This window comes from Lepidochelys kempii, chromosome 9, assembly GCF_965140265.1.
Source record: "Lepidochelys kempii isolate rLepKem1 chromosome 9, rLepKem1.hap2, whole genome shotgun sequence".
Classification (NCBI taxonomy): domain Eukaryota; kingdom Metazoa; phylum Chordata; order Testudines; family Cheloniidae; genus Lepidochelys; species Lepidochelys kempii.
In genome coordinates, this window is record NC_133264.1 from 9,746,386 (window position 1) to 9,770,117 (window position 23,732).

At 40.7% G+C, this 23,732-nt stretch overlaps 1 protein-coding gene across 7 annotated transcripts in view; it reads right to left on the minus strand.

Moving 5' to 3' along the window:
- The window catches only part of ATP11B (ATPase phospholipid transporting 11B (putative)), a 118,841-nt gene that overhangs the window by 19,971 nt on the left and 75,138 nt on the right, over positions 1-23,732 (minus strand). For 4 of the 7 annotated variants that reach the window (XM_073359282.1, XM_073359279.1, XM_073359278.1 and 1 more), the window contains 7 exons: positions 17,771-17,830; positions 12,296-12,423; positions 8,463-8,601; positions 5,066-5,089; positions 3,659-3,724; positions 3,232-3,335; positions 1,902-2,067 (listed from right to left, as the gene is read on the minus strand). In XM_073359282.1, coding sequence (XP_073215383.1) covers positions 1,902-2,067; positions 3,232-3,335; positions 3,659-3,724; positions 5,066-5,089; positions 8,463-8,601; positions 12,296-12,423; positions 17,771-17,830 — 687 coding nt within the window. The remainder of the gene's footprint in view (positions 1-1,901; positions 2,068-3,231; positions 3,336-3,658; positions 3,725-5,065; positions 5,090-8,462; positions 8,602-12,295; positions 12,424-17,770; positions 17,831-23,732) is intronic. The other 3 variants (XM_073359281.1, XM_073359280.1, XM_073359284.1) reach the window with 1 other exon arrangement.

The following is a 23,732-nucleotide window of genomic DNA, read 5'->3' on the forward strand; positions in this document are numbered from 1 at the left end:
ACTCAAATAGTCTATATAAGGCATAAGTCATAACCAAGATTTTATGGAACCCTATTTATATTATGGAGAATGTTTTATCAGCATATAATAGAGAAGTATGTATTTCGGTATAGTAATCTTAACGAATATTTGCTATAAAACTATTTTGCCAAACTACATGCTAGTGAAATCATTTAAACTATTGCACATCATTACATTGTAGCAGCCACTCAAAGGCAATATCATCTCCAGAGACTTTGTTCAGCCTCAGAAAACAACAAGAGTAAATTTCGCAACTAACCTTAAAGCAGCGCACCTCTTTACAAAACATGTATCCTGGCATGCTTTTACAAACGTCGATGCTAAAGACTGAACAGTTTGTGTTCCAGCAAGTCTGTAGGTTCGCTTTATTCAGAAATGGTTTATTAGTTCTAGTACAAAAGTTACCATCCTTTGCAAGAGTAAAATCCTTACTTATACTTGGATCTCATGATAGCATTAAATAGGTTTACATAATTTAAATTAAATTACCTTTTCATAAGAACATGAGAATGGCCATACTGGGTCAGACCAAAGGTCCATCCAGCCCAGTATCCTGTCTGCCGACAGTGGCCAATACTAGGTGTTCCAGAGGGAATGAACACTACAGGCAATCATCAAGTGATCCATTCCCTGTTGCTCATTCCCAGCCTCTGGCAAACGGAAGCTAGGGACACCATGCCTGCCTATCCTGGTTAATAGCCATTGATTTTATGAATTTATCTAGTTCTTTTTTGAACCCTATCATACTCTTGGCCTTCACAACATCTCCTGGCAAAGGGTTCCACAGGTTGACTTTGTGTTGTGTGAAGAAATACTTCCTTCTGTTGTTTTAAACCTTCTACCTATTAATTTAATTTGGTGACCCCTAGTTCTTATGTTACGAGAAGGAGTAAATAACATTTCCTTATTTGCTTTCTCCACACCAGTCATGATTTTATAAACCTCAATCATATGCCCCCTTAGTCATCTCTTTTCCAAGCTGAAAAGTCCAAGTCTTATTAATCTCTCCTCATACGGAAGCTGTTCCCTACTCAATCATTTCTGTTGCCCTTCTCTGAACCATTTCCAATTCCAATATATCTTTTTTGAGATGGGGCGATCACATCTGCATGCAGTATTCAAGATGTGGGCGTACCATGGATTTATATAGAAGCAATATATTTTTTGTCTGATTATCTATCCCTTTCTTAATGATTCCCAACATTCTGTTTGCTTTTTTGACTGCTACTGCATGTTGAGTGGATGTTTTCGAGAACTATCCACAATGACACCAAGATCTCTTTCTTGAGTGGTAACAGCTAATTTAGACCCCATCATTTTATATGTATATTTGGGATTATGTTTTCCAATGTACATTACTTTGCATTTATCAACATTGAATTTCATCTGCTATTTTGTTGCCCAGTCACCTAGTTTTGAGAGATCCTTTTGTAGCTCTTTGCAGACTGCCTGGGACTTAACTACCTTGAGTAGTTTTGGATCATCTGCATCTAAAAATTTTCCCACCTCACTGTTTACCCCTTTTCCAGATCATTTATGAATATGTTGAATAGGACTGGTCCCACTACAGACCCCTGGGGGACACCACTATTTACCTCTCTCCATTCTGAAAACTGACCATTTATTCCTACCCTTTGTTTCCTATCTTTTAACCAGTTACCAAACCATGAGAGGACCTTCCCCCTTATCCCATGACAGCTTTCAAATGAAAGCACTATTTTACATACTGAAGCATCACAGCCATTTAAATTCTTGCAGAGGAAGTGATATTTTGACATTTATTCAGAGGAGGATTATTTGGTTATCCGATTACAGGATTGAATTTAATAAAGTTCTTCTTTTAATTATTGACCATGTTCTATATAAAAACATAACGTTACCTGAGCTTTTTCAGTACTTGTTGGTTGTAGATGTCTGCACAGCACTTTCTTCACAACATCAAGAAACAAACAAGTGACAACTATGATGATTATGGCAAACCAAACGGAACCACTTGACAGCAGCTGAACAAATACAAAGTACATGTCCTGCGTATGCAAAAATGGCCTGAAAAATCAGAGAAGGATAATTAGAGGAAAATATTAGAAGTACAAATTAAACAAAACTAATTTGCTAAATTCATCTCTGTTTTATGGTATCCACCACAAGAAGTCAGAGTATAGGACCCCAGCACCGGTAAGTCCACTGAGGGGAGTCTAGTAATTGAAAGTGGCATAGGGCAGCTAAAAAGTGAATGGTGTGGGCTGGAGAAGAGTGTGGCTAGGGAAGTTTGGGGATGTGCTGTTTTAATTAATCCCTGCAGCAGCCTCTATAAGAGAAAGGGCTCCTTTGGAGCTCCTGGAATACCTTAAGGCTGCCCCTTAAGAAACATTGCCTCCCCATGTGTCATGGATTTCCCACAGCTGTGTAAGGTTCCATATTGATAGAGCTATATGCAATTTGCACATCCCTGTAGAACCAGAAATGAGAACAGTGCAGGATTTTTAAAAGGGACATGATTAACAAGAGTAGTCTTTACAGTATTCTGATTGTTAAACCAACATTATGTAGAAATTATAAAGCCTTAAATTCTATGAAGAACTAATTGGGAAATATTTAATTAGTTCATCTTCCATATTAGATACAGTGAGCCTTGCATTGTGCAGCATGGTGAAGTGAAAATTTGTATTTACAAAGAAAATGGTCCAAATTTTTCAGCATTCATATCTATGGAAACAGGTGCCAGAAGCCTCTTCAGAAAGAGGTAGATGGCCTTCGAGAGAATGGCATCCATGGAATATTGTAGCAGGTAAAAAAGAGTCTCCAGAAACAGTATGAGGATGCTGAGATTTAGAAAACACAGTCATTCTAAGGGAAAAATTTGGGTTGTTACACAAAATGACTACAGTTTCACTTAACCAGAAAACTAGTAAACTTAGAAAAAACGTAAAGAATTTCAAGAGTTCTAAAATGCATAAAGATGTGTCTGCTTCAGATGAGGGATAAATACATGCAAGGCTGCAAAGTTACACACTATATGTTAGGAGTAACAGGCTCTAGGTCTGAAGAAAAGGGCAAAAATCCATTGCTGGGATTGGCATTTCCTTTCCTGTTTTAAATGTATGAAGAAATTAATAGCTATAGTGCAGGATCTATCAAACACTAAAAGCAATGTTCTACTTTATCTTCCTGTTTTATGCACATACACAAACAAAAGGAGAAATCACTCACCAGATAATTCCCCCATAAAACAAGGAAAATAGAAAATAAAATACAATGGAGCCCCACGTAACAAAATGATTTATCCAAGTCCAGAAATGGGTCTCTAAAGCCATCTAAAAAACAAAGAACATGTTTAGAAAATTAATCTACGTTGTTTTACTTCATTAATATGAAAAGACAACATTACTTTCAAATTATTTGGATTTACTTTCAAACTTAATCAGTAAACATCGTTTCAAGACACACGAAGCTATGAAATGAATCTTTTTAAGCCATGACTGAAACTAACCCTAATGCCCTCTTTACCTCCTGTTTCCTTGAGAGACAAAAATTATTTACCATTCTTCATAAGTATCAAAACCAACTTTAAACTGACAAATTATTCTGTATTTGCCCACATTTCCCAAAATGGAGAGTAAATATTATACTACTGTACCTTCACTGTAACAGTTATAACCATAACAGTAAAGACCAAAGTACCGAAAGTCCAGTTTCCAAACATCTAAATAAAATACAAAAACAGAAGTCATTGCACAAAATCATTTTATAGCAGTTGTAATAAATTATAGCTATTTGAAACCAGCTACACTAATGAAACCTGTGATTGTTCACTAAGTATAGTTAGTAGAGCAAGAAGGGTAAAGCACAAACCACAAGCAAAGAAAAAATATAATTCCTATTAAGAGTCACAAAATGTACACCCCACTAGTAAGGAATCTTTTTCCTTACCACCACAAATCTACAGCAGAGGATGACAAAACCAAACCAAAAATGAGATGGTAGGAAAATGAAGTTACTAATCAACCAATTATGTGTGAATATCCAGCTAGCCATGACTATCAATGGGAAGGTATTCCACTTTAGTGTAAAAGCAGTAACTCCTCAATTACGAAGTTTAAACATTAAAGGTTATTTTTAAAATGCAGCATCATTGGAAGGTTTAGTTTTTCCAAACCACAATCTTCATAATTCAAAAATAATGGTGCTGTTATGTTCTTCAAAGAGAACATTAAGAAAAGAGACACTTTTTTCTCGAAGGCTGATAAAATGAAAATTTAATCCCAACCCTAAAATACTTCTAAAGAATCTACCGCTTTCATCATCCCGTCCCAATATACTAAATTATCAGACCTTGGAACAAATTCTCCAACGTCAAAATCCCAGCTCTAACAACAGGTGAGGATGCTGTGTTTGTTTCAACTGTGTACCCACATGCTTCACAAACACATATCACCCTTCTACTTTGCCTGCCTGTACTATTCTCATGAACAAGCAGGTACTGAAACTGAAGAGACTCTGCAGCACCTAGAGGCTATGGTGACTGACACTCTAAATACTTTAAGACAGAGAACAGAATTCTTGTCAATTTCACTTCTTTACCATTCATTAGAAGTAGGCAAGCATGGATAGTGCAGGAAGACACTACCTGCAGATATGCAACCAAATTCATCACTTTGGAATTTGATAGTTTAGTTCACCAACTAGAAAGCTAGGATTAACATGGTTGCAGCCCTTGTCATAGAGAACTGATTTTAAAAACAAAAACCCCCCTCAAGTGGACCCCCCTACACCCAGTGCCTTGCTATATGAGGAAGAAAAATAAACTTTCAGCTCGGTAACCATGAGATTAAACTACTGCTATTATGAGTGGCCCATGAAAAAAAGTGTCTTAATTTACACTACCCTTGATGGCTGTATAGCTGCAATGCAAAAAATTAACAAATTCTTGCCACCATTTTTATTTTTGAAAGTATTTAGAGAGTAGATGCTGCATCCTTTAATTTTGTGAAATACCAGATACAATATTTTGTATCACCTTCTCTTCTTCTAACATAAATCTTACCATTTGCCTGTTAGGTTTCAATATCTGACGACATGCACAGCATGAAAAAAGGGGGGAAAAAGTAGAACTAAAAAATCAAGTTGAAGTACAGCGTGTCATGACGTAAGGCTATTAAACCTCAAAACACACATTTACATACTCTGCTCTAGAAGCTAACCATATGTTGTATCTATACGAAGTAAATTGTTCCGTTTGGTGCTGTGAAAGTCTACCATTAAGTCTGTACTTAGGCACTTAGATGTACCAGAACCAATAACTGCTCGGAAATGGATTGATCCAGTGGGGAAAAGCTATATTGAAAAACTTTTTCCATTCAATAAAATTCAACAAAAGCAAGGTCTCTATGAATGCACAAGCAGAAAGTCATATGGTCTTTACTATGTTACACGAGAGGAGAAAATACATATCTCAATTAGTAAAGATATTTTGCTCAGAGGTTCAACTATTTTAATGCCTCTGTCAAACATCTCATAAGTGGATGGGTACTCTAGCTAGCTGTATTATCACCACTAACTTTTCAGCCTGCACCCTATCTAAATTCTGCTCTCTCTAAACAGAATTTAGCAATTGTTTCACGTTCTCTCTGACTTTAGCCACACAAAATATTTTTGGCCATTGTCCATTCACCAGAAAATATGTATCATTTGCTTAGGAAGCTGGGGTAGAGCTCACATTCTTACAATAAGGCATCTTTAAGACTATGGGAACATTCAATAACTTTAACAGATGTCTTTTTTCTAGCACCTGACTGCCATAAATGGAAGCTATGGAGGGAAGTTTTACTGAGGTCTGAGCAAGAATGAATGAGAAGTCTATGACAGACATATACAGAATATAACAGATTGACAATTCCTGCCATCAGTGGCAGCACTCATTTGGAAGACCTAAAAAACCTGCCATACTGCAAGATAAAAGAATATGACTGTATGCACTGAAATTCATTTATTTTACAAAGTATATATGTGAAAGGTGCTCAGTTACAGCCTCACAGACTGAAATCTTCTTTCTTCATAGAACAGGTAGCATGTGGATAGTGGAAATGTGAGTTTCCCCACATCATCACAGAAAGAGACCACCAACTTATTTCACATTGGCCACTGGATGGAAAAAGGTCACTGAGATGGGGAGAATTTGAATCAGTGACATAGAGAAGAGATCTATATTCCATTACAAATTTACTAAGTCGAACAGTCCTCTTTGCTGAAGTTATTTGCTGCAGGAAAAAAAAAAATCTAACTTCTAGGATAGGACTTAGTTCTCCTGTTATTTGGCATTCAACAATTAAGGTACACAAGGCATGAATCTCACTGAGGACAAGGTAGTAGGTAATTAAACGTAAGAAATGCCTAATTTGTACAGCCACCTGTAAGAAAAAACACTACTTTCTGATGCTAAATGCTAGTCCCACAGAAGCAGCAGTTGCCCATTAGTATCAAACACACTGCAAGTTGAGTAATGATGGAGGTAAAGGGACAATGGCCAGTTGACCCTGGACAGATTCTAGAAGAATCTGGTTTTGTTTTTCTTGTTTTGGTCTAGCAGTAAAAAAAGAAATCCCAAGAATTGATGTGTTAGTGTCCTGTAATTTAAAAAGGTTAAAGATTAAATACTACTAATTCTACTAAAACAAAAGTTTTAGTCTTCCTGACATATTTTCACTTTTAAGTATTGAAAACTAGACTCTCTTATTCCATTTCATGACCCTGAAGGAGAGTTCATCATTGATACCACAGCCACTTCTTTGCTGAAGACTTCATGTTATTGGAAAACAAACTATTTACACTTCACGCATATAAATTTAACGACAGACTATCAAATCTGTCAAAATGATTTATAAAAGACTAGCTAGAAGAGTGAATAAAGAGTTTGAAAAATTGTTTAAATCACCAAACCAGTCTAAAATTTCATTATTTACACAGAACCAAAAGGAGTCCTGTTAGACATTCAGGCCAGAAAGGACCATCATTATCATCTAGTCTGACCGCCTGCACATTACAGGCCACAGAACCTTGCCCACCCACTCCTGTAATAGACTCAAAAGCTCTGGCTGAGTTACTGAAGTGGTCAAATCATGATTTAAAGACTTCAAGTTACAGAGATGTTAAACGATGACATTTTGAATCCTAATATGTTGGTTCCGCAACAACTTCAAAAGAAGCCTTTCAGCACATGCTCTGAGGGGGACAATTTTTTTGGAATAAAGATATACGATTATGCAGAATTACTCTGACAATTAAGAGTTGCACAGGGTTTTTTATTCATTATCCAGAAATGCTCATCTGGAAGGATCTCTCTTTTAATGCTTGAATTTCTGTACTTCCAAGAGTGGAGGTATTTATATAATGCTCTGTCATCTTTAGTCATAATTCACTGGTAGTTCAAACACATTTTATTACAGGTTTTCATGTGATATAAAAACTCAGTAATCCATTTAATTTTTTTGTGGGTTTTTGTTTGTTTGGGCTTTTATGAACATTTGCTTTATAGAGCAGAACTTCAGAGTTACGAACTGAGCAGTCAACCACACACCTCACTTGGAATGGAAGTATGCAATCAGGCAACAAGAGAGACCCCCTCCTCCCCCCACAAAAAAGCAGCCAATACAGTACATTACTGTTTTAAACGTAAACTACTAAAAAAAATAAAGGGAAAGTTTAAAAAAAAGACTTGACAAGGTAAGGAAACTTTCTGTGCTTGTTTCATTTAAATTAAGATAGTTAAAAGCAGCATTTTTCTTCTGCATAGTAAAGTTTCAATGCTGTATTAAGTCAATGTTTAATTGTAAACTTTTGAAAGAACCATAACATTTTTGTTCAGAGTTATGAACATTTCAGAATTACAATCAACCTCCATTCCCAAAGTGTTCATAACTCTGTGATTCTACTGTCACTGGCTTATATAAAGGGAAAGTTATGTAACCAGAAAGTGTACAGATGTTCAGTAATTAGATAGAACAGCAATGGTATTTCATAATCACTATCCAAAGATTCAACATTTCAATTATTTACTATATTAGAAATAAAGCAGATAGAATCTAATCCATGAGCAGGGATCTTTCTAGGATATCAGTTTATTTTGGACAAACATTCAGGTATTAGCCAAGGAGCAACAGATCATCATATGAATGATCTGTTCTGCTGCATTTACTTCACTTTAATTTCAGGATCTTTTACTGCCTATAAGGGAATAATGGTAAAGCACATTTTGTATTTATTCAGCGTAGAAGGTATTCTTAAGGTCTAGAAAAAAGAAGTCTACTGGTTTACTGTTTACATTTACTGAATACAGTGTGACTTTTGCACTGCTAGAATACACTAATTTTACAGAAACCGTGCAGAGTATATTAAATTAAAAAAATCACTGAATACACTGTCTTGCTATTTGTGAACTATTTTACCTGGCCATTTCCCAGCAGAGAAGTGTCTTCTCCCATCAGAAGATATGAGCCGTAGAAGAAAACAAATGCATGGGAGAACCCCAAAATGGTCCAGTAAAGAAACGGTTTAAAGCCCAAGAGTGCATTTTTCCTAATGTCTCTGTGGAAATAAAACAAATTTTAGATTTCAAATTTTCTCCAAATAACCGATCAGCTAGCTACTGAAACTGCAATTTACTCAAAACAATAACATTCATTCTCTAACTTTGCTGAGATGCATTTTTAAAAAAATGCAAAGAAATAAAACAATTATTTAAGGGACAGGTAACTGGAAACCTTGAAACCACTGATAGGATTTATTTCCCATCTAGGCAAGAACCTCTAAATCACCTTTACAAACATCCTTGTGAGTGGACTATTATTTTTATCTCAATTTTATGGGAAAACGTAGGCAGAAAGGTTAAATGATATGCTTCAGGCCATAAGAGAAATCAGTGGGAGCTCTCTCACTCCGAGTACCCCGCTTTAACCACTTAGCATTTTTAAAAAAAGTTGGTCTCAGCCCATTTTCTAGTGGACAGGTGTCCAATTAAAAAGTTGCTAACAGGAATGTCAGTGACAATTGTATCTGAATGGCAGACAACGAAGTTCCTCCTTCCCCAGGGTGGCAGGATCTGCCTCCTAGGCCCTGTAACCTTACTATCAAATATTGGCTAAAAGATTTTTTAATCTGCATTGTATTTTCTTTATGGGTACTTATATGCTCCCATTACTGTAGAATCTGAGCATCTATTTTGTCTATATACTTTTATTTCACTTATTACTTGATACAAATAAAAAACGCCACAAAATAAATTTTGACAGATGGTTCTACTTAAAACATCTTTGGAGATGACATGAGTGAATTTAGTTTTCGCTACAGTACATTTTTCTGTCTCCAATACGCAAAACTACCTTCAATAACTAAATATAATTTAGAAAGTGTCAGCTGATCATTAGAAGCTAAAGGGACTAAGCACCACCAACAATATCACAACTGTGTAATGCGGTTAGTGTGCTGAAGAATGAAGTACCACATGCTTCCACTAGGTGAATTCTAGTCCACAAGCACAAACTGCAGAGAGCAGAGGAATGAGGCACATAGTAACAACTAGATTTGAGGGGGTAGGCTGAGATTGAGAGACAATAGGAAGAGAGTCACACAAGGATAAACACTGTTTTCTCCCAAACTGCCCTTCACTGCAAGGATTGCCACCTGCAGCCCCACCACTGATTTTAGATGTGAGCCGACAATGATTGAGAAGAGGAGGTTACTTACCTGTAACTAGAGATTCTTCAAGACATGTGGTCCCTATCTGAATTGCACTGAGGGCACTTTACATCCGGAGCATCTGAAAGTAGTAGTGTCTGTTGGTCCGTGCATGTGCTTTTGCTTCGCCTCATGGTTTTGTCCAAGGTGATAAAAGATGGGGCGGACCAATCGTGTCTCCAGTTCCTTCACCAACACAAATCCAACAGATCCGCAGCAGAGGGGAAAGAGGGCAGGATGTGGAATATAGAAAGGGACCACACATCTCAAAGAACTTCCAGTTACAGGTAAGTAACCTCCTCGTCTTCAAGTGATGGTCCCTATTCTATTCCACCTCGGGTGACTAACAAGCAGTACCTAATTTGGAGAAGGGTGTGAGGATGAGGATGGAATGGTTGAGTGGAGGACAGCTGTGCTGAACGAAGGATTCACTGCAGAGTTCTACACCAAGGCGTAACATATAGTGAAGGTATGTACCAAACTCCACGTGGCCTCCCTACATATTCTCTAAGTGGCACATTGTGGAGGGTGGCCATGGTGGATGCCAGGGCTCTCATGGAATGGGCCCTCACCCTGAGGAGTGGAGACAGTACTGACAACTGATAGCATAGTATAATGCACCCAGAAATCCATCTGGAAATTCTCTGTGTGCTTGGCCCTTAACTCTCTCTGCTATTGCAACAAACAATCTAGAGGACTTTCTGATCAATCTTGTCCTCTGCAGGTAAAGGCCAAACCCATCGTACGTCAAAGGAGTGAAGTTGTCGTTCCTCTTCTGAGGCATGAGGCTTTGGGAAGAAAGCAGGCAAGCGGATGGTTGGCTTTGGGAAGAAAGCACGCAAGGCTGAGATGAAACAGAGATGAAGTTTGGTAGCAACTCAGGATATAGGCACAGGGAGACTTTGTTTTTATGGGAAGTGGTGAAAGGGGAGTCCACCATCATGGTCCCAAGTTCCTCTACCCTTCTCACTGAAGTGATAGCCACAAGGAAGGTGACTTTCATGGAAAGAAGGGACATAGAGCATGAACCCAGCGGCTCAAAGGATTGTTTCATCAGTGTCAACAGGACAAAGTTGAGGTCCCATTGGGGAGCAATAGGTTGTACAGGTGGAAACGTTCAGAGGAGGCCTTTCCACAACCTAGTAGTTAACGGATGTGTAAATAGGAAGTATCCTTCCCTGGGGGGATGGAAGGTGCTGACTGCCACTAGGTGGACCTTCAGAGAGTTATGGGCAAGCCCTGATATCTTTAAGGATAGGAAGTAATTCAAAAGAAGGGGAATCTCCACTTCCTCTGGGGAAAGCACCTTCGGTTCGGCCAAGGAGGCAAAGCGTTTGTACTTGGCCGGGTAGAAATGCCTAGTGGACTCTTTCCTTCTGCTCGATGTCCTGCACTTCCGACAAGCACTCTTGTTCTAGAGCAGATTCCCGCATCCAAATACCATGCTCTGAGTTTAGGTGTTTGTGGATCGGGATGTCTGATGCTGCCACTGTGTCATGTTAGCAGCTCAGGGAAAGTGGGAATAGGAAGTGGGGCGCGAGCTGACATGCAGAGAAGGTTGGAAAACCAGAATCGTCTTGGCCAGAATGGAATGATCAGGATGACTGTGGCTCTTTCCTGCCTGATATTGTGGAGTGTTAGTGGCAGGAGTGGTAAAGGAGGCCAGGCGCAGTTAATTTGGTCCGACCAACGGAGTAACGGGTACAGCATGGGAAAGACTGGCAGATACCGCACCTGGATGAAATGTGGGCTTCTCTCAAGCAGTAGAGGCAGCACAGATGTTCGTCGCTAATCGAGAAGGCAGGCAGGCAGGAGGCACAGATTTTAAATCCATGAGTCTTTGGCATAATCCAGTACCCACACGTGGGTATGTGGGTGGGAAGGGTAACCAGTAAACAGATTCCCCCAAAGTCTCAGTTCTACTCGAAAACACTACTAAAAAGCTAAAACTATGTTAAAACAGTAAAATCAGCAAATAGTACAAGAAAATCAAATGATATACAACTCTACACTTTTTAAGGTGTGTCACACACGAGAGGACACCAGTAGTTCCAACTTGGACGATGCGATGGTGAGAAGAATCTGGAGATGCAGTCGGTCCGCCCCACCCTTTATCACCTCAGACAAAACCAGGAGGAGAAGCAAGAACACATGCACGAACCAATGGACACTTCTGCTTTCAGATTCTCTGGCTCCGGATGCATGGCTCGCATGTGTGAACCCTCAGTAGAATACAATAGGGACCACCATCATTCGAAGAAGAGTTCAGTCTTTTCAAATCTTAACATGGGAATGGATATAACAGATGTGGCTGTTGAATCACAAAAACTATTTTTGGAAACTAATCTAATATTGGAAACGTCATTTTTACAAGTTTTTCTTGAAGGCTGTTAAGTTATACAAATACTGGGGAATCTAAGCAAATGCAGTAATTTTAGCACATTAAGCTATAACTACAGAAGACATCACTTTATTTTACTTTATTAGTAAGTTTTACTACTGACATTCTACTAGGTCCACATTTAGTTACAAAGGGTATGCATACCTATAGAGTGTTGGCTTGCTCTGTAACACATGAGGGTGAACATGCTGTTCAAAAAGACTGTACATCAGAATAGGCAAAGAAGTGAAACTAATGTTGTATAAAGTCAGGTACACACTGTCATAGAGCGTCTGTAAATGGAAGTACACTTAATTAGTTTAAGTTTTTAAATACAAAAATGGAAAGAGTGGAAAGAGTTTCAGAACAGATATATAAAAGCAACAGTAGCAGCAAATCCACCTAATCTCATGTGAATTTGCACTATTTAAATCTGTTTTAATATACAGTGTATACATGAAAGTGCATTCCACTGTGTGTTAAATCCTATTACAATTATTTTTTATTTGTATTACTGTAGCACCGAGGAGTTCCTGTTATGGACTAGGACCCCATTGTGATAGATACTGTGCAAACAGAACAAAAACTCAGTCCCCTACCCCGAAGAATTAATAATTTAAGCAAGTTCTAGCTTGGACATTTGTGATCATTTTTTCCTATGCAAATGTGAAGTAATCTTCCAAGTTCAGGCAGGTCTATACTTAAAAACGCTTCAGCGGCGCCTCTGCACTGGTGCAGTTGCGCCGATGTAGTGCTTGAGTGAAGACGGCGCTACGCCGAAGGGAGAACTTCTCCAATCAGCATAGCTAAGCCGCCTCTATGAGAGGCGGTAGCTATGTTGCTCAGAGAAACCCTCCCATCGAAACAGTGCTGTCTACTCTGGAGGTTAGATCAGCATGACGTTGTATGGAATCTGGGGAACACTTTAGGATATTATGAATACCAATATTGTAAAATTGCAATGAGTTATGCCAGATATGCCATGTAAGATATCTGCAAAGATGTTACAATTTGCCAGATATGATAATCTCATTTGTGTGTTTTGTATCACCTTTGTATTTTGGGTTATGGATAGAAGAACATAAGAACGGCCATACTGGGTCAGACCAAAGGTCCATCTAGCCCAGTATCCTGTCTTCCGACAGTGGCCAATGCCAGGTGCTCCAGAGGGAATGGACAGAACAGGTAATCACCAAGAGATCTATCCCCTGTCCCAGCTTCTGGCAAACAGAGGCTAGGGACACTATCCCTGCCCATCCTGGCTAATAGCCATTGATGGACATATCCTCCATCAATGTATCTAGGTCTTTTTTGAACCCTATTATAGTCTTTGCCTTCACAACATTCTCTGGCAAGAAGTTCCACAGATTGACTGTGCATTATCTGCCACAAGTACGCCTTGTTTTTTTTTGCTGATACAGACTAACATGGCTACCACTCTGATTCCGTTTGTTTTAAACCTGCTGCCTATTAATTTCATATGGTGACCCCTAGTTCTTGTATTATGAGGAGTAAATAACATTTCCTTATTTGCTTTCTCCACACCAGTCATGATTTTATAGACTTCTATCATATGCCCCCTTAGTCGTCTCTTTTCCAAGCTGAAAAGTCTTATTAATCTCTCCTCATATGGCAGCTGTTCCATACCCCTAATCATTTTTGTTGCTCTTCTCTGAACCATTTCCAATTCCAATATATCTTTTTTGAGATGGGGCGACCACATCTGCATGCAGTATTCAAGATGTGGGTGTATGATGGATTTATATAGAGGCAATATGATATTTTCTGTCTTATTACCTATTTAATTACCTTATTACCTATTACCTGCCACTGCACATTGAGTGGACGTTTTCAAAGAACTATCCACAATGGCTCCAAGATCTCTTCTTTGAGTGTTAACAGCTAATTTAGACCCCACCATTTTATATGTATAGTTGGGATTATGTTTTCCAATGTGCATTACTTCGCATTTATCAACACTGAATTTCATCTGCTATTTTGTTGCCGAGTCACCTAGTTTTGAGAGATCCTTTTGTAGCTCTTTGCAGTCTGCCTGGGACTTAACTATCTTGAGTAGTTTTGTATCATCTGCAATTTTGCCACCTCACTGTTTACTCCTTTTTCCAGATCTTTTATGAGTATGTTGTATAGGTCTGGTCCCAGTACAGACCCCTGGGGGACACCACTATTTACCTCTCTCCATCCTGAAAACTGACCATTTATTCCTACCCTTTGTTTCCTATTTTTTAACCAGTTACAATCTATGAGAGAACTTTCCCTCTTATCCCATGACTGTTTACTTCGCTTAAGAGCCTTTAGTGAGGGCTTTCTGAAAATCTACATACACTATATCCACTGGATCCCCCTTGTCCACATGGTTGTTGACCCCCTCAAAGAATTCTAGTAGACTGGTGAGGCATGATTTCCGTTTACAAAAACCATCTTGACTATTCCCCCCAAAAACAATGTGCATCTATGTGTCTGACAATTTTGTTCTTTACTGTAGTTTCAAACAGTTTGCCTGGTACTGAAGTCAGGCTTACCGGCCTGCAATTGCCGGGACCACTTCTGGAGCCCTTTTTAAATATTGGTGTCACCTTAGCTATCTTCCAGTCATTTGGTACAGAAGCGGATTTAAATGATAGCTTACAGACTGTTAGTAGTCTTGCAATTTCACATCTGAGTTCCTTCAGAACTCTTGGGTGAATACCATTTGGTCCTGGTGACTTATTACTGTTTAGCTTATCAATTTTTTCTAAAACCTCTTCTAGTGACACCTCAATCTGGGATAGTTCCTCAGATTTGTCACCTAAAAAGAATGGCTCAGGTTTGGAAATATCCCTCACATCCTCAACTGTGAAGACCAACGCAAAGAATTCATTTAGTTTCTCCGCTATGTCCTTATTGTCCTTGAGTGCTCCTTTAGCATCTTGATCGTCCAGTGGCCCCACTAGCAGCCTATTTAGCAGGCTTCCTGCTTCTGATGTACTTAACATTTGTTTTGCTATTACTTTTTGAGTCTTTGGCCTTCCTAATTATATTTTTACACTTCATTTGGCAGAGTTTATGCTCCTTTCTATTTTCCTCACTACGATTTAACTTCCACTTTTTAAAGGATGTTTTGCCTCTCACTGCTTCTTTTACTTTGTTGTTTAGCCACAGTGGCTCTTTTCTGGTTCTCTTACTACTTTTTTTTTCCTTTGGGGTATACATTTAAGTGGATATGTATGTATGTCTGTATTACAAAACTTGTGCTATGCTTCTGGGTGACATCCCCAGATAATTTGGCATCAGCACTGCATAGCCTGCTTGATGGCACATTAAGGACCATCAGCTATACAACTGACCCATTGAGAGAAGGCAAGGGATACACCTTATGACTCAGCAAGGCATGCCTATGGACAGAACTCTAAGGCTTCCGAGCCATGTGCTAGGCAGCTTGTGTTTGTGACAAAGGAAGCACAGGCCACATGGCAAAAGACTATAAAAGGCAGCTGCATCTTCTCCACTTTGTCTTCAGTCCTGCCTCTTACCTCTGGAGTAACTTTTCTACAAATGAAGCTCTAAACAAAGGACTGAATGACCCATCCAAGCTGTGGATGTGCTCCAGAGGGACTTTCAAGCCAGCAAACTCACCAATACTACTAGGAACCTGATATATGGACTTTGAAGTCTTTGTATGTATAGGACTGTTTTACCATTTAACAACTCTCTTCTTGTTCTTTCTTTATAATAAATCTTTAGTTTTAGACACTAAAGGACTGGCTGACAATGTGGTATTTTGGGTAAGATCCAAACCTATACTGAGCTGGTAAAGTGGCTTACCCTTTGGGGTCAGCAGAACATTTTGTATATGTGAGCAGAGTTTTTAAAATAACATCTCACTGTACGGGACCTATGTATTAACTGGGAACCGGAGAACTGGAATGCAATAAGAGGGCTGTGCGATTTCTTTTTTTGCTTCTTGATAACCAGTGTGGGGATCAGAAGCACAGTTTGTGACTGGTTGGGAGGTTTAATTTCAGTGTTATCCACCAGTCTTGGGAGTATCTGCGCTCCCTTTTGAAGCCTGCCCTGCCCTTCGCATTTCCAGTGCGGGCTGCCCCAAGCACACCGGGTCACAGTCAGTATAACTGTGTTGCTCAGGTTTGTGGATTTTTCACATCCGAGTAACGCAGTTATACCAATGTAAGTTTATAGTGTAAACCTGGCCTTAGTCTTCAGGATACTAAGGGATGGTGTTTTCAGAATAGAATTTATACTCCCAAGAGGGAGCAAGAGAGATTTTTAGCTCTCCTTTGATTCCGTGCCGGGGGGGGGGGCGGAGAGGAGAATGAGGATGTGTGTTTTCCCACAAGCTCTGATTTGTGACATGACTGGCTTTGACAGATATCCAAACAATCTAATCAAAGATTTGTAAAGTTGAAGACTGTGTGAAACTGGCATAATCTGAAGATTAAATTTACACACAAACTACATGTAAGCAATAAAAGCAGGGACATTCAAATGCAAAAACCAATTACCTAAACAAATCTTGGTGCATAAAGTAAACCATTACATTTTTTAAAAGCCTTATGATTATGTACTAGATATTGGAAGAAAAAAACAAACAAGCTACTTATGATGTTAACAATAAAATCTGCTATTTGTGCAGGAACTGATGTCAGAGGTGGTGCAGAGACAACAATGAGACCTCCATCACTGGCCCAGTTTTCTGATCTTCAGCCACTAGTGCCTAATTCTGCTCCACACTGTCCTCCAGACCACTTTCCCATGAGATGAAATCTGCATGGCCCAAAGCTTTAAAAGTTCAGATCCCCAACCTCTAGCAACTGCTATTTTATAAACTCCGTACAGCTATATAATAATTTACGACAGATAAGCAGAAGTGACTTAATTGGGGTGGAAAACAGTAACTCACTGACATAATGAACTTTTTAGATTTGTTCTAGAAAATTACCTTGCTTTTTACTGACCATTAACATTAAAATGGAGGCTGGCTATTTTTAAGGTAATACTTAAATGCGTTCACTTGAAGTCCATCATTTGTACAGCAGAAGCTGATTTGTCCATAATGCGGGAAAGGCACTACAAAGAGTTAAAAATGCCCTCAAAAAATGAGATATTTTGGTCAGAGAAAATGGGTTGTCAATAGTGTAATTTTATTCATTCCACAATTATGTTCTCTTTAGACATGGGAAAAACAAGCTCATCAATTCAGTTTAAAGAAGTGACAAACTTTGGAGGTGAAAGAGAAAAATAAAATATCCATGAAGTTGCTCTACTGATTCATACAGTTATTGTGGGAAAGTAGCTGTCACACAGCAGACACTTTTTCTGAAGAGAAAGCTATTTTTTTTTTTGAAGTGCCATGTTAAGAAACAGGTGGCTGATTATTTTTAAAAGCCAGCAGACATTTTTGATAAAGGAAATAAAATCATATCATTTAATATATTTTTGCATATCTGAAAAAGAATAAAGCAACAAGCTAAAGAATATGCAATTTACAAAAAGAAAAATTCCTACTCAGCTGCCAAATCGTACAAAATTTCTGCAGAAAGTTTACTGCTTTCCTCCCCATTTATCTAGTCATTTAACATCCCCTCCCATATACAAAGAAGTTAAACATCAAATACTTACTTGTTGTGAAAACAAACAAAAAAACTGATATAAAAATTGTGGTGTAATAAAGCATACATTCTGAAAAACAAAAATGAAAAGGATTGTTAGTCCTAGAATGTATATGCCCCCAACACTCAGACCTGAAAAAAATGACTTCTATGAAGCGGGCATTCCACTTTGGAAAGCAGAGTAATAAGCTTCACCCTGCACCAGATCTTGTTTTTGAATTAAGGTTCAATTTAAACATAATCATCTTACTATCTACTATTCTCACAGGTATCACCTAAGATTCAATATATTTATGAGAATAATTTACACCAATATAAACACCTTTCCCACTGATATAACTGTGTCCAGACTCAGTGGTTGTATTGCTTTAACTATAGGAAAAAAGGTTTAGAAAACCCAGCCTACAAGGAAAGGTTAAAAAAAACTGGGCATGCTTACTTCTGAGAAAAGACGACTTGGGGGGACCTGATGATACTCTTCAAATATGTTAAGGGCTGTTATAAAGAGGACTGTGATAAATTGTTCTCCATATCCATTTAAGGTAGGACAAGTAGTAATGGGCTTAATCTGCAGCCAGGGAGATTTAGGTTAAATATTAGGAAAAAAACCTTTCTAACTCTAAGGGTACTACTCTAAGGGTAGTTAAGCTCTGGAATAGGTTTCCAAAAGAGGTTGTGGAATCCTCATCATTGGAAGTTTTTAAGAATAGGTTGTACAAATGCTTGACAAGGATGGTCTAGGTTTTCTTGGTTCTACCTAAGCAGAAGGGGTTGGACTTGATGGCTTCTCAAGGTCCCTTTCAGCCCTATATTTCTATGATTCTATGATACAGGTTTCTAAACGGATATAGGTACAGCAATACAAAAACTGTGTGTGGGCTTGTCTATACTTCCGGCTAAATTGGCACTTCTGTGATCGATGCAGCAGTGTTGATTTAGCGGGTCTGGTCAAAACAAGCTAAGTTGATGGTAGAGCACTCTCCCATCAACATCTGTACTCCACCTCCCCGAGAGGCGGAAGGTAAGTCAGCGGGAGAGTGTCTCTTGTCGACAAAGCGCAGTGTAGACACCACTGTAAGTTGACCTAAGTTACATAACGTATATAACTGAAGTAGCGTAACTTAGGTTGACTTACAGCATTAGTATAGACCAGCCCTATGTGTAGACAAGCCCTTGTTGAAAGATGTAAGAATAATAATAATAATAATAATAAAAAAAAAAAATCTCAATTTCCATCCCAGCTTGTTTACTTGGGCATTTAACAGCACTTTGTGCAGAGTATTTTCACTCCGACTCCTCTATAGTCAGTGTCCTGTTGGTATGGCACTTTCACACAGCAAGAGAGGAAAGAAGAGGTTACTTATCTGTGAGTGGAGGTTCTTTGAGATATATGGTCCCTATCAGTATTCTTCTGAGGCTTATGCACATGCACCATGTGCCCAGAGCCAGAGCTTTTCAAAGTAGTATTGCTCAGTGACCTTCACATGCGCCGTTGTATTGCCTTGTGGTTTCGCCTGAGGTGATAAAGGGTGGGGTGGACCGACTGTCTTCAGTTCCTTCTTCACCACAGACCTACAGATCCATAGCAGAGGGGAAGGAGGGTGGGCCTAGAATACAGAGAGGGACCACACATCTCAAAGAACCTTCAGTTACAGGTAAGTAACCTCCTCTTCTTCAAATGCTAGTCCCTATTGTATTCCATTGAAGGTGACTGACCAGGAGTACCTAGAGAGGATGGTGCGAGGAAGATGGTGGAATCATACAGCAGAGGACTGCTGTGCTGAATGAGGTGTCCATCACAGAATCACGTCCCAGAGCATAGCAAGAGGAAAAGGTGTGTACTGAACTCCACGTGGCCGCCTTACACATGTCCACAAGAGGCATGTCGTGAGGAGTGGCTGTGGTTGATGCTTGCGCACTCCTGGAATGGGCTCATATCCCATCTCAGGGGAGTGCTCTAACAATTGATAGCAGTGTGCAATGAACCCTGAGACCCACTTAGAGATTCTCTGGGTGGAAATGGCCTGTCCTTTAATTCTCTCTGCTATGGTGACAAATAGCCTGGAAGACTTCTGGAATGGCTTTGTCCTTTGTAGATAAAAAGGTAGGGCTGTACACACATTGAGGGAAGGAAGCTGCCATTACTCATTTGAGGCATGTGGTTTTGGAAAGAAGGTAGTCAGATGTTGAGGTGGAACTGGGAAACCACCTTTGGCAGAAACTTGGGATGCAGTCGCAGTGAGATCTTGTCTTTATGGAACGTGGTGCCATCACAGCTCTCAGTTCACCAACCCTCCTTGTTGAGGTAATAGCAACAAGAAAAGCAACCTTCATGGAGAGGAGAGAGAGAGAGGGCAGGAGGCCAGCAGTTCAAAGGGAGCATTCATTAAAGAGATAAGAAATAGGCTGAGGTCCCACTGGGGAACAACAGGCTGAATGAGTGGATATTTACACAAAAGGCCCTTCCAGAATCGGGCAGTCAAGGGGTGGGTAAAAATTGAACGCCCTTCCACTCAAGGATGGAAAGCACTAATGGTGGCTGCATGCACTCTGACAGAGCTGAGAGCACATCCCGAGGTTTTCAGGAGGAGGAAACAGTTTAAGAGCACAGGGATGCGCACAGCTTCGGGTGCAAGACCTTACTGTTGGACCTAGCAGGTGAAGTATGTCCATTTGGCCTGATACGATCACCTTATGGAGTCCTTTCAGCTATTCGAGAGGATGTCTTGCACTGTTAATGACCATTCTCGTGCTAATGGAGGTGTCCATCCAAAACCCATGCTGTCACGTGTAGTATCCATGGATTTTGATGCCTGAGTCAAATGTTGTGTTGTCTCAGCAGTTCTAGAAATGTCTGTAGTAGGAGTGGAGGTTGTTTAGATATGTGGAGAAGAGGGAACCAGAATTAGCGAGGCCAGAACAGAGCGATCAGAATGGCCGACGCTCTCTCCTGCCAGAGTTCATGGAGAATGCGGGATAGGAGTCTGTGTATGGGTGAAGGTGTAGTTCGTCTGGTCTGACCAACTGATGACCAGAGCATTGCCCAGAGAGTGAGCACCGAGTCCTCCCCTGGAGCAATACCAGGTGCACTTAGTGTATTTTGAACCTCAGGAACCTTCTGTGGGTCGCATGTATGCCAATATGGAAGTAGGCATCTTACATGTATAGAGCTGTAAACCATATGCCTTTTTCCAGTGAGGGAATGATGGCTGCAAGGGTGACCACATGGAATTATGGCTTGCGAATCAAACGGTTGAGGTGTCAGAGATCCAAAATTGGTCTCCATCCACCTTTCTTCTTCAGTACCAGAAAATTGTTGGAATATAATCCTGTGTCCTGAAAGGCTGCAGGGACTGGCTCCACTGCTCCTCTCTGCAGAAGGCAGTCCACCCTCTAGGGTAAGAATACTGTTGTGAGAGAAACCTCTTCTGGGTGGTCAGGGTGGGGGATGTGGAGGAGGTGTCGGCATAAACACCACAGTGTAGCTCCACTGAACGATGTCCAAGACCTGCTTGTCTGTTGTAATAGCTCTCCAAGCTAGTGGAAAGGGTTTGAGACGATCCCTGAAAGGGGTGGAGGGTAAGAGCTCAGTGTACGGAGTGGTTGATGTCTCTCTAGGCGCACTAAGAAATATCGCTTTTGCTATGACTTAGTGTGTTGTGCGGAGGTCTGTGCTGCCAGAACAGTGGATGGGTTCTGGGTACCTTAGGCTGCTTCTGAAAAGGTTAGTAGGCTTGTTGGTGGTAGAAGTGTGGAGTTCTATAGCACTGGGCTGGTGGTAGGTAATAACATTTTCTCTTTGGTGCCAGTGTATATACACCCCAGGATCATAAGTTGGTTCTTTAAGCGAGCATAAGAAATCATCAGTTTTCTGGTTGAAGGGGTGTGATTCACCGAAGGGAAGGTCCTTGTTTGTGTTCTGTACCTTTCTAGGCAAACCTGAGGAGGAGTGTTACCAGGATTAACTCCTCATGACAATTCCAGTTGCCAATACAAGAGAGGGTGTGTCTGTTGAATAAACTGCAGCCTGAAGTATGGTCCTGGTCACCAACTTGCCTTCCTGTAAAATTGCTTGGAACTGAGTACGATCCTGCTGAGGTAATTTATCTTCAAATTTCTCCATCCGGCCAGAGTGTATACTTGGCCATCAGTGCCAAGTAGTTAGAGATCCAGAATTGTAGTCCAGTCAAGGAGAAGACCTTCTGACCCATGAGGTCCAGTCTCTTACGCTCCCAGTCTGCTGGATGGAGCATGGGTGTTGTTGTTTGGTCTGCTCCAGCACAGTTTGTATTACCATGGAGTTAGGTGGAGGGTGTGAAAATAAAAATTCTGACTGGGGGGGGGGGGGGGGGAGAGAATGTAGTACCTTTTCTTGGCCCTCTTTCCGGTCAATGCACATGTGGCCAGGGTATGCCACATGATGTGTGCTGGTTGAAGAAACCCATCAATGATGGATAAGACCACCCTTGCCTGTACTGATGTGTGGAGAATGTCTAGTAACTGGTGGTAAGTGTCCTGCATTTCTTCCAGTGGGGTATCAAGGGTATTGGCTATTCTCCATAGGAGTTCTTGAAACTGACGATAGTCGTCTAGCAGGGAGGTCAGTGTCGACGACACAGCCGCGTCTGGAGACGACAAAGGGAATCTTCCCTGGATCCCCCATTACTGTCAGAGCCGGGCCGATCGGTGCCTTGTCTAACCCCATTTCCAAACATCTACCGGATGAAAGATAGGGCGGTGAAACCGAGGAGTTCTCACAAGCCAGACAAGACTGTTCCGAAGGCGAATACTGGGGCAAGGAGCTCCAATTTGGCCAACCCGATTGATCCTATTGTTGTACCTGTGCCCAAGGAGCCGGATATCTGCTTCTTGGGTAAGGCAAAGGGGGAAACTGCCACAGAGCCACCAGAACCCTCTGGTAGTCATGTTTCTGGAATGGAAGCGGCACACTGTGCCAAACGTCCAGATCCCTCAGATTCAGAGGAGTCGGAATCTTGCACAAATGGGAGTACCAACAGAACAAGATGTGTAAGAGAGGTACGGCCAGCAGACGGGAGATGTTGGGAAGGAGATGGAGCCCTCTGCAGAGGTGAGTGCACTGGAACATGCAGAAACCTGGCTCCTTCCAGAGCCAACAGTTTGTGAGGGCTGGGAACACTTCTGAGTCTCTCCGGAGTCAACGGTATGACCCGTGTATTGATAGGACCGGAACTAGTAAAGGGATCCGTCTCAGGACCAACAATTCACAGGATGCTGGAGGGGTTTGGTGCTGGGACCGGTCGATCTGGCAAGCGGTGTGGCCTCCCGTCTCTCTTCTGCACCGTGGAATGTGTAGCTCCTCCACGCCTGGAACTTGTGGACCATGCAGCGTCCTTCTTGGATTTAAAGGAAGACTTACTACTATGCTTCTCCACATATTTCTGTGGCTGATGGCTAGACCCCGACTTGGAGTCTGTAGCACTGGTTCCGGCAGATCCACACGGAGCTCTGTGGTAGGGGGTACAGGCTGGATTGTTGGATTGTTCAGGCTGATGTACAAAGGGGGTTCCCTGGCCAGGTTCTGACTTTGGCGCCATGGCAACCTCCGTGAGGTGTTTCTTGAGGTAGAGAGCTTGGCCCTCCCATGGATAGGCAGGGAAGGAGAGACAGATACTGCACCTGAAGGTGATGTGGGCTTCCCCCAAACAGTACAGGCATTTGTCGCTGATGGAAAATGAGCCAGGGCAGAAAGCACAGACTTTGAATCTTGGCATCTTTGGCATACTCCAGAACCCAGACCTAGGAACTGTGGTGTGGGAAGGAATAATTTGGTGGGAAAAAATGCCAATGTGGTGTCCCAAGGAATTATCAAATTACAACCATAAAAAAAATAAGAAGTATTTTGGTAAAAATTTTCAAAAGTGCATCACTAAGGACAAGAGATCAGCAGAAGCTCCAACTTGGACCACGTGGCACTGAGAAGGAACTGGAGA